Raw genomic sequence first — 12,347 nt, 5'->3', positions numbered from 1 at the left:
GCAGTAGAGTGTTTCATCCCCTAAGTGTCCATTTCATCCTGTCTCTTCCCAGAGTATTCAGTGGCTTATGATGCAAGTCTGGGCTTCTTTTCAGTGTGTGGCTATATAGTATTACTAAAGAAGGCAAGGTCAAGAAATGCAATTGACCTTGTGCACCTACTTTGGTAAGGTTTGTGACAGTCCTTTGAATCTGTTCCTCCAAATTTTATTCCTCCAACTATTAATATGGTAGAATATTCCCTTGCACCCCCATTCCAGAAATCCAGTGAGTTTTCAACTCTTGTGTTGCTGATTTTTGATCTCTACATTTACTAGTGTCACAAGTACTTGGTGTTTGGATGGCATTCTGGCAGATGATCTGAATTTGCTTGCCATGTCACAATTTCCTCAGAAAAAGAGCCAGATCAGACCCTGATTTCTTCCCCAGTGTGTACCAGAAGAAAGGTCCGTGTGTCACCAATACATAGCTGATAGCAAGCTGGTTTAAATTTCATGGAACATACATACATGCCCTGGATAAGTGCAGATAAGTGCAATACAAATGTAGACTAAAAAAATACCCTCTTGAAGCGGAATAACAGTATTTGCCATATGTATATTTTATCACCCAAATGCAAGGGAGAAGGGAGAGCTGTGACATCATCATTTTAAGACATTGAGATTTTATAAAAGGCTTCAAGAATGTTCCAAGTAAAAGATATTTTCTTTTTTCAAAATCCCATAGACATAGCAGATCTGCTGGATCACTTTTTTTTAGGCTGTTGCCTGGGAGATGGAGATGAGAAATTGTCTTTATGCAGGTTCACCTAGAGCAGATCACACAGGAATGCATCCAGGCGGGTTTTGAACGTCCTCAGAGTCTCCTTCTCCGGAGACATTCAAAACCCGCCTGGATGCATTCCTGTGTGATCTGCTCTAGATGAACCTGCTTTAGCAGTTGGGTTGGACTAGATAATCTCCTGAGGTCCTCTCCAATCCCAACCATTCTGTGATTCTGTGATTTATGGAGTAAAGTCATTGAACTGAGAAATGATGTTTACAATATCATACTGGAGTGATATTAACAGCATGGAAGACTGAACTTGAAAAATGGAAGGTATCAACAGCATTAGTTGTCTGTTTATTTGAAATAAGCTGTCTGTGGAGTTAAAATTCTCTCTTTTCCTCACAGTTTAGGAGAAAATTTATGGAAAAGAAATATCATTCATAGGTTAGTGGTATTTGAGTTTCCACTGTTTCTCAAATCTTCATTTGCGAAGATGGCTTTGAAGGCAGAAAAAAAGAGTTCCTGAGATCGTGCATTATAAGAGATCAGATGCTTTTTTCAGAGATTTGTTTCCTTGTGATCATAAGTAATTCCAAGGGCCAAAATATGGTTTTGATTTTAGATTTTACAAGATTGTTTCATTTCTGTTTCCAAATTTTCCCAAGTGACAAAGGCTTTGGGGATGCAGTCATGACCTAGTTTAGGAAAAGTCCTAAACTAGGAAACCTACTCTAGCTTATAAATTTCCCTCTTGTAGAAGGTCCTTTGTCAGCAATCCTATCTATATGTATTATATTAACTTGAAAAATCTCAATTAGTTCAATATTAAGTACACTTTTACACATGAAAGCATCATAATCTCATTTTAAATTGCAGCATTTAGAAGTGTACCACTTTCATACATCAACTCCAATATAGGTGAACAAACTAAAGCAAGCTTCAAACCTCAGTGTCGCTTTAGTACTGTCCCTCTCTATGACTTAAGTTCGATGCGAAATACCAGGCACACCCGATAAAAGTTTCCCTAAAAAAATTATAATGTCATATCCTTTAAGAACAAGATTAATGTATGAGGAATACAAGCAGTGTTGTTGGGGATACATTAAATCAATATTCATTTAAACATTAGGGTTACTCAGACGTGTTCAGCTAAGAGCAAAGTTTATTTTGCCATGTAGTGCAAAAGTATTTTTAAAAGCTATAAATATTGATTATATTGAAAAAGTGTAACCCTTAGGTGAGAAAATGCATGAGCTCAAGCAGTTGGTTAGTCATGGATGTTTTGTTTGCATAGGAGCAGAATTAAGTCTAAATTTTGATTTATCCTGTGCTGTCAGTGACAAGATCTTTACATATTGAAAACTATTACATATTTACATAATGTAGGGAACTAGACAAAATATATTTTATTATGTATTTTTAAATTTACATTTTGCATTCTGTGAAGTCTTGTAATATACTATGAGAACAACATTAAGGGCACCCACTCAAAGAGAATTTAGTTAACTACCAGCCTGGAGAATATTTTGTGGAAAGAAGAGCTTAAGCTATATTATTCCTTTGCTTGTTATTCCTAAGAATGTGTGCTTAAAGACACATCTAAGTGTATTTTTGCTGTTTTATTGCAAGCTGTAATTGAATCTAATTTATTTATTTTTATTGCTATATTAGCTCTGCCAATATTAGGTTCAAATGCTGTGGAAAGAGCGCATGTTGAATTTGAAAATATCACTTTAATTCAGCTTCTTGTTTAAATAACCATATTTTTGATGCCAGTATGAGAAGCCTGATGAATTAGGATAAAATATTTCAAATAAATTAATTTTATTTAGCAATACAATTGCAATTTCTCCATCATGTCCATATCCACCTCCCTCCCAAATCACCCTTGAAGTCTACCATTTTCAGGAGTCCAAGCCAAATCTTCCTTTATCGTCAATGATGTGTAGTTCAGCTCGATGATATGGAGCTGTGTTCCAGTAAGGAGAGAAGAATCTTTTCTATTTTTAGGCCAGTAGATAACTGCTGATGCTTGACAGCACATTCAATGGCTGGTGTAGCAGACACAGGATGAAAAGTAATTTAAAGGAAAGGACAAGGGAAGGGGATAGATAGAACAGAAATTTCAGTTTGTGACTGATATGGAAGTAATATATTCTCATCCAAGTGAGTAGAGAAAAGCATCTTCTGAGTATAAGGAAGGGGATTTTGGAATTGATAATTTTTCAGGGCATAATATGAAGTATAAGATTAAAAGTGTATGGCTTACAATGGTGATTTGTTAAGCAGAAATTTAATAATATTTTAAAAAATTCACAATAAAATGTAGAGATCACGCACAGGAGGGACAGCTTATTTACATCACTAAAAAGAAGTAGGACAAGACCCAGACTGAATAGATTACAAAAGGATATTCAACTATCTGGAAGAAAACCTGATGATTTTGGTATATTATATAACTTAGAATGAGACTGTGAAAATTTTAACCTGAAAAGTTCGTTGAAGGCTCAAATTTAATTTTCATGAGAATTGTAATTTAGTAGTCCCGTGTTTTAAACACAGAGCTTTCTATTCATAAATGTAACTATTGAAGATAAATATTAGTTGAAGAAATTGACTTATTGTCAAGGAATGGATACAGAAATATGTCTAGGTTTTGTTTTGGTTTATTTTTTATTCTCCCCTCAAATTCAGGGTAACAACATGTAACAGAAAGTAAAGGGCTTTCTATGCTTCCATGTACACAAAAAGAAGATTTACAAAATTATCAGGGAAAGTTCTAAAAAAACTAAATATAAGTAAGATCTTCTGTAGTGATGCTGAATGAATTTGCATTAGTTACCATATGGAAGATGCTTGTTTGTCTGAACCATTAATGACAGATTCTTGACCCTAACTGGCAAGGACAAAAGGCTGCTGACCAAGGGTGGGACCAAAAGAGAATGTAGTGGAGGTTAAATAATTAAGTAGATTCTTATGTTCAGAAGATTTATGCTCACTTCTTTTCAGTTGTGATTTCCCTTTGAAGTACTGACTAAACTTTTTGGTTTTTTATGAACTCTGACAAAATCATGACCTGATGGTTGCTTAAAGCAGGATAAGGATTTTTATTTGTCATTGAAGCCCCAGAGTGAGATGATAAAGAGATACAGGCCTAAAGTCAACCAAGGTTTATCTAATACCACATCAAAATATGGGGCTCAGGGCCTAAGAAGAGACTTTAAATGCATGAAAAATGTCAATACAAGTTTAGAAAAGTGGGTGTATAGATAAGCATGAGTTTATACTTGTGTTTGCAGTAGTATACTCTGATTTGAGTTCTTCATAGAGCTCTATGATCACATTCTGGACTGAGATGTTTTATGTGGAGAAAAAAGCATAATTGCAAAACAATGTCATCAACTTGGGACATTTTTGTATCAGAATAAATATTTAATGGGCCAGAGAGAAAAAGAAGTGTGCAATTTTTTTCTGCCTGTTTATTAAGACGTATAGAAAACAAAGATTAATCTTGTTCTGTGAATTCAGAATGAGCCATCGGCATGAGTAGATTGAGATTATCTCCATTGCTTGTGAAGTTTCAGCCTGGTTTTCCCAATATCTACTATCTGGTAAAGTAAAACTCTTTAAAAATACCTAACAAAAGCCAGCAAAAGAACTCCCCACACACCCAGCTTTCTGCTCTATACATTAACAAAAGAAGTTCTAATACTAGATATATTTTCAGCCGTAAAGTTCTTCTTCAGGTTTAAAACACCTAGACAGAAGGAAAGGTCAAGAGCAATTGTTGTGGTTTTAGTTTGCTTTTGTTAACTTTTTTCCAGGGAGCTAAAGCTTTAGTGTAGATTTTTATAATTTTACAAGTGACTTTTAAGTATTCTTAGGCTAAAAAGTATGTTCTGCCTTGTGGATTGTGTTGGCAAGAGGAGAAAAATTAGTAAAATCGGGCTACAATTGCTGGAAAATGAAGCTACTTGAAATCAATTAACTTTGGGCTAGCCCATTCAAATTAACTACATGGATAAAGACCTGAGGTGGGACTCATCTACAAAGAATTGTATCAGGTTTACAGCTAAGTGAGGGCAAAGCTCTAGGTTTTATATTTTCAACAGTGCAAATGGACAGCAAAGCAACCATTCAGCTATGTTTTCACTGAGTAAAAGTTGACAGAACATACAAGTTTATACAACTGCAAGGATTAATATTAAACAATGCTTGCAGGAATGTAAAGAGTTTGGCTGCAAAAATAAAACAAAGGATGCTTCTTCAGCAAAGATTTTCCAGGTTCCTTGAATGTCTTAAGAAAAGAACTTTATTAAAATATTTGACACTTTTTAGGGAAATGCCTGTTGAAAGTGTTATGCAAATAATATTATGGTCTAAAGTATCTAAATATATGTAATATCATTTAAAAATGCATACAAGATTTTCCTTCTCAAACATGACAACTGTTCTCCAGAAAGATAATCTGTGGCCTCTGTTTTTTAATTAGGGTCTCCAGAAAAAATACTTGATTGTACAAAATTGAGGAAAAGTTAGAGAAAAATGAATCTAAACATTAATAAAAAGTACAAAAAGAAATTCAGAATTCTCAAAAAAATCTAAAAAGAAAGCAACTTTACTGGAAGTTTTGCTTTTGAGACACGTCAGGAAAAATCTGTGATCAGAGACAACAAAGAAGGCTGTAAGGCTATATGGAAAAATATCTTGGTAGTAGTACAGATGTATTAATTGCTGAAAGGCATAATGTTGTAATGATAAGTAAAAAAGCAGTTCCACAACACTTGTGGCTGCACGTTAGGGAGAAAGTGAAAGTACTCACAGCATGCTGGAGATCCAATTCCAGTTGATCAGTTTGTAAGAGACAGAGTATGATACTTTAAGTATCTGTCCTAGGGAGAAAAAATGGTTAAGGACTTTTCATGCCAAAAGTAAGCCTTTTCACTTCTTTGCTTCTCTCTCCATGGTGAGAACTAGTAATTTCTTCCTGTTGTTTGGTTTCTGTATTTTAATCCCTTCTTCTAAATTTCCCCCTTCTGCATCTTAGTTTCCTCAGAAACCTTTGGAAAGGGATTTTAGAAATAGATTTTTGGAAACCAAGGTACTATGTGAGCCGAATCTTCCTTATTCACACAGCTGCTGACTCTGCCAGAGAATTAAAATAGATTTGTGTGTAGTGACTTTCTCTCCTGTATTGTGATTCTTAATAATTTTCTTTGGATTACAGAAACAAACTCACATCTGTAATTTCTCATTTTATTCCAGAGATCTGTCTAAAAATTGGAAGCACATTCTCTGCCTTTTCATTTCTTTCTATCTAAAGTTGACTTAAGCAACAGGTTACATGCCAGTTTGCACCACTGGACTTTTGTATATTAATTACTTTTGAATTGTTGGGCAGAGACTCTCTTGCCCAGATGATTTGCTACATTCTTCTTTATCAGTCTGCTCCAAAACCTATCCTCCTGAAACCTTAATTTATGAGAGTTCTTCTGACCATTCCCCTCAAAACAAGCTCTAGGGTAGGTGTAGGAAGCCCCTGAACTTCAATGGAGCAAATAATTTAGATTTTCTGCTGCAGCCTTATTTACCTGGGCATTCCTTTTTCCATGATAATAATCTACCAGAGTTTGGCAGGCTACCACGTTCAGATGTGTTTGAAAAGTTTTTGCTACTGCTTTTTTAAGTCTTTAGCAAGTTGTCACTCAAGGCTCTGTGGTGTTTTTGTGTTTGGTTTGTTAGGTTTGTTAGGTTTGTTTTGGTTTTTTTTTTTTGGTGTTTTTTTTTTTGTTTGTTTTGTTTGTTTGTTTTTGTTTTACCTTTTTTGATGTGTGCGTAGGGTTTTGTGGTTTTGTTTGGTTGTTTTTTAAATTTTCTGTTTAAGTAACAGTTCATGCTGCTCTTTTCTATTTCCCTTAATTGTACAGCACATTCATTCATGAATGTGCTACTTTAATAAATCCCTTTGTTTTGCTGTTTAATCACATATCCTGTGTAAATGGAACTTTATTGTTGATATTTTTTGTTGTTTCCTGACTGAATTTTATAGACTTCTGTGATACCTTTTTCTACAGTTTAACTGCATTCCTGAGGGATGTGATGTCCCAAACTATGATCGGCCTTTGTTTTTCTTTTGTTTTTTAATGAAAACTTTTATATCAGGTCTCAGGAGATGTGTTCTGTTTTGGTATAAGGAGATCCTCCCTTTTAGAAGTAATTTCTCTTCTGTATACATTTTTAAAGACTTTAAAAAATTGATTAAACTCAGGGTGATGTGCATACCAGAATCATTTAATGGACATTCAGAAGATGTCTTTACCTCACTGATATTAGTTTTTATATATCTTAAGATACCGATGCCGTTCCACAGACTGGAAGACTGTAATATTCTGCTGGCATTAAAAACCAGTAAAGTGTATGCACATAAATTCGCCTGAACAAAAGAATGGATAATTTAATGCAGGATGTATTCTGTGAAGATTTCAAGAAACTAATATAATCAAGGCTAGTCAGACACAGTTTTATTGGAAATACGGTTTAGAAGTAAAGTAATAGACGCAGAATAAGGAAATGCAACAAGGGAGGCATTGACTCTGAGAAAAGCTGGGATCAAATCAGAAAAGAGAAACAGTGGGAGTTCCCAAAACTAATGCTGTGGTAAACCAGGATTGCTAATGTAGCGCCCTAGTGTATCATTCGGGAAGTGTGATTAGGAAGACTGAGGTTATTTTTATCTCATACAGTATACTGATAAACAGAAATACTGCAAGCAGTTCATGTGTATGCATTTTTAAAAGGTGCTGAACAACTGTCTATACTTGCAAAAAAATTACGACATGAAATATTTGTGATGTGGACATCAGACCTTATGATGAGAGACTTTAGGCTCATGTCTTTCACTTATCTGAACAAGACTGAAGAAATAAATTTGTTAACATTCAAGACTATGTTTTAAATACAGGAAAACGCTAGATAATTATTGCTAGATCTCTTCAACTACCAGAGAAAGTCATTACAAAATCTTTTGGCTGGCCATTGAAGCAAATCTAATGGAAGCCAGGAATTACAGTCATATTTAAATGTCTTCCAATGCCAGTAATGAGCCACCAGAACAAAATGCTAGTGAATATCTTCAAGATTCAAAGTCCATCTGGAAAAAATGCTTTAGCAAAACACAGATAGTTTGACTAAAGTCACACAACCACAATTCTGTGTAACTGAAAGGAATTTAATTTCTGTGATATACCAAAGGTCATTTTAGATGAACTAATTTTGATTTCACTTTTCTTAATATAATATAAAATGATAAAAATACTGTCAGTCTGATATGGACTGCCTCCATTTGGAAGATCTACTTGCTCGTGCTTCCCATGGTTATTGATAGTAAACACTTCCCTGTTTCTGGCCTTAATTGTGACATTCATTCAAATTCCAATTATTTAAGAGCTTCATAATCCTCAGCATCAGCAGAATTTGAAATATATTATTATAATGTTACAAGCATGCACATGTGTGTGATAAATAGTCTTCTGTGGCTTCATAAATGATCTCCAAAATTTAAAGAGAGTATGTGATGCATTTCAGCTTTTGTACATATCATTAGAATTTATCGTCTCTCCTTTTTGGACTAAATAATGCAAAATACTGAAGAGAATAAAATCTTCTGGGTTTCTTGCCCATTTATCATGTAGTTAAATGTTAGTTTAGAAGAGTTTATTGAATGATTTCTGGCCAAACTTTTACTAGTTAGTGATAACAGAGCTTGGAATAAGATAGATAGTGAATGTGATCTAATAGGCTGATACTGATGCATGAATGTTTTGATGCATGTATTTACCATCTTTGAGCATTCTCAGTCTCTTTAATACCAACTTGTTTATTATCACAATAACTCAGGAGATCTTGTCTGAAAATCTGATGAAAAATGCATTACAGTATAATTCAGTGTGTTTTCAAATATGTATTTGAGGATGGATTCCATGTAACTGAAAATTCTGATCTGTTTAATGCATAACTTGTGTTTTTGAATCTATGGTGAACAAGTTTTTAATTAAAAAAAATCAGAATATTTTTAGCAATGTATTGAATAAAACCAGTTAAGAATCAATGATATTTAAAATTCTGAAACAATGTGATAGTCTGGGAAACTAATTTGCTAAAGAGCTATTTCCATTCATGTATATATTGATTTTGTTACTATTTTGAATACAGACAAGAAAGGATTAGATAATGCAGTTCTTTGTCAATAATTAAATCGGTCCATCATTTGCTTTGTCTCAGTATGAACAATGACAGACTGTTCTCCTAAAAGTCAAAATTTCTCATTGATTTGTATGCTCTGGGATTGATCACAAGATGATTTGTAAGACATTTTGTTCTTTTTTAACATAGGAGGAAGTTCTTCAAATTGCAAAGTTTGGTTCTCCTTAATGATTAACAGCATACCTGCACCACCAGAAAGAGAGATAGATGTGAAATGCAGAGCTCTGGTAAGATTACTCTAAATGTTTAATTTTGTTCTAGTGCATTAGAATAAAAACCTAATTTTTATTGGCTGTTATCAGAGAAGATGAATCCATTTTATTAAGTGACCACAATCACTTTCTGAAAAATAAGACTCAATAGTTATTCAGGCCTAAAATGAATGCTTGAAAAAAGTGTCTTTATCTTATTTGAATAATTACATTTTTATTCTGCTGACATCTGATTCTAATTTTGCATCTAAGATAAGGTTGAATTCTCTAAGAACTTCAAGCAGTTTCTGTAGAGTGCACAACAGAATAAGTCTCTTCTCCTCCCTCCTTCCTTACACATACCAAATTATTATTGTTATTTAGATTTCATTAATCATTGGAATGTATTTAATAATATTTGTATTACTAGAGAAATACATACTTTCACTCTCAAAAATATAATTAAATAATGTTAATCATTTAGAAGAAAGTTCACATCATATTAAATAAGTTGTATATCTTAGTGTAAAGGTCTGTAAAGATAAAATTACTGTTTAGTATATTTGCTTAATTGATATTGTTTTTATTCTCCAAAGATTTGTAACTGTATTTATCTTTGAATTATACTTTGCAAGGTTTTTATTTTCAGAGCTAATATTTTTCTTATCTTCTCTAAATGGATATTTGCTTTATTGTCTAGAAGACCTTTCTGCATGATTTGTAAGCATCTAAGAAATACTGGATGCTGGTAACAGGTTCTATGAATAGAAGTGGTATGCTATTTTGCTGCAGGAACATTTTTGCAAATAAAAATATGTGATGCAAGTACTAGGGGACTACTTCTTCCAGTAACAGGTGCTAGGAAGGCAGAAGAGTCTCCTCAGCTGATTTTACATGTCAGCATGTGTTGATGTGCTGGAAAAATTCCAAACCAGTAAGCATTTTCAAAACATTTACAATGTCATTGTTCGTGTATCACTTCTGGTTTGTCGTTATTTCCTTGAAGTGTAGTATATGGCTGATATATATATTATCTGAAATAGATAATGATGTTTTCAAAATTTTGGAGTTGAGTGAGCATACTTGTAGAGAGGTGTCTGGTGCTTGTAAGAAAGACAAAAGCTAGACTAAAAGAGATCAAGACTTGGGTCCTTGAAAAGAATACTGTAGGTTTTTGTCTTACAGGATCATGCATGGTCTTGTATCATTTTCTGATCTGAAAGTATTGTTAAAACGGTAAAAGTAAAAGCTAGATTTAAACTATATTGTTGACTCCTATTTTATAATAAATTCTGAAGGTGCGTGTTAACTGTGCCTATATTTTTAATTTAATTCAGTATAAAAACTTGCTAAAAACACCAATAGCAAAATCCAACATACTTTAACAATGTATGGGGTGCTGAGATTCATGACCTGAAAGGGTATAGTTCCTTTCTAGGAAGACGAAGAAGGTAAAGAAGTAGCTATACTTCTTCTTCCGATCAGTATGTAAAATCTCAAAACAAACATCTTTATTGATTACTTTTGACTAATGCTGTTGCAGAATAACTATTACTGAATTGACTGGTTACAAGCCAGGCAGTTCATTTTGGAGTGGGAGAGCTTTTTGTCTGAAAAGTCTGGGATTATCCTAGCTAATGTCTCACCATAGATTGGCAGTGTAACACTAGTAAAAAGAACTAATACAGTACTTAACTGCTAATAAATGGTCAAATACAATCAGAAAGCTAATAATGTTGGTCGTACTGCTATTAGAATATTGTTCACAGATCTGTTTCTCAAAGGTTAAGAATTGTATTGAAATACTGGAAGAAAATTGAAGGAAATCCACTAAAAGTATGAGGGACTGAGAAAGCGGGCCTTGTCATATGAATGCTAAGTATCTCTCAAATATCTACTAAAAAGGAGCTTAGAAGAAAGATGGGGACAGAAATTCTAGCAGGACCTGTTGTGACAGGACAAGGGGTGATGGAGGAGGGGTTCAAGCTAGACACGAGAAAGAAATTTTTTACAATGAGGGTGGTGAGACACTGGCACAGGTTGCCCAGAGAGGGTATAGATGCCTCATCCCTGGAGACATTCCAGGCCAAGCTGGATGGGACTCTGAGCAACCTGATCTAGTTGAAGATGTCCCTGCTCATGGCAGGGGGGTTGGACTAGATGAGCTTTGAAGGTCCCTTCTAACCTAAACTATTCTACGGTTCTGTGATTTTATGATTCTCTGATTCTTTCTCTCAACCTAAAATTCAAAGTGGAGGTTGAATAGTTAAATGAATCAAACCCAGGTTTATGCTTAAAAATCTTTTAGCTTGTCAGGAATGAAAGCATTTAAGCTTGTACTTTGCTAATAAAATGGATTATGATTACGCTATTTAATGGAAATAAAAATATTTTATAAGTGTAGCATATTGAAAAAGACATTATTTTTAAGCTCTAATCTAATTTCAATTAATTTGATCACTGTATATCAGTAAAAGAAATATCCTTGTTTGAATAGAATGCTTGAAAGAGGTTCTCTGGCTGGATGAAAATGTCATTTTCGGTAGGCAGAAATTTGCCACCTCTTCAAGGGAAGCACACTTCTGCTTTCCTCCCTGCAATAACAGCCCTCAAATTAGGGAAAATATTAATATGGAGAACTATGGTCTTTTTCTGTCTTTCTCAAATGTATATATATATAAAGCTATATCTAAAGTTTTATATATATACACATGAGTATATTTATTAATTTATATTAAAATATACAAAGGCAATTAACTGCTAAGGATGCATTTTCTGGATCAAGCAGAATTTCTGCTAAATGCATATAGAAACAGAGTAATAGAATGTTAATTCCAATAAATAAAAGATGATGATTTCTTAAAATTCGTATTTTCATCTCGTATCAATGCCTGATGGCAGCAGAATCACTGCAAATTAGGATAAGTTAACTTTTAGACTGTGTCATCCAGCTGTAAATAGTAACTTCAGCTTTCATCTTGTCTCAGATGTAGGTCTATTAAAATGAGAAGTTTAGTCTAATTGGATGTTGAGGTTCAAGTCCTGTTATAGAACCTACTCTTTGGTAGAGAGTATAGGTTTTTGGGAAATGGATGAATAGACATTTCAGTAAAGACCTCAGAATTTGA

At 33.9% G+C, this 12,347-nt stretch overlaps 1 protein-coding gene across 1 annotated transcript in view; it reads left to right on the top strand.

Moving 5' to 3' along the window:
- The window catches only part of CFAP47 (cilia and flagella associated protein 47), a gene marked incomplete at both ends in the record, with an annotated part of 301,064 nt that overhangs the window by 187,445 nt on the left and 101,272 nt on the right, over window positions 1–12,347 (top strand). Inside the window, one exon of the mRNA XM_080353150.1 lies at window positions 9,158–9,255. Within this exon, the coding sequence (XP_080209276.1) occupies window positions 9,158–9,255 (98 nt within the window). The remainder of the gene's footprint in view (window positions 1–9,157; window positions 9,256–12,347) is intronic.

This window comes from Nesoenas mayeri (assembly GCF_963082525.1).
Source record: "Nesoenas mayeri genome assembly, chromosome: 1".
In the NCBI taxonomy this organism is placed as follows: domain Eukaryota; kingdom Metazoa; phylum Chordata; class Aves; order Columbiformes; family Columbidae; genus Nesoenas; species Nesoenas mayeri.
Note: the sequence above shows the minus strand (reverse complement) of the source record. Positions and strands in the feature narration are given on the sequence as shown.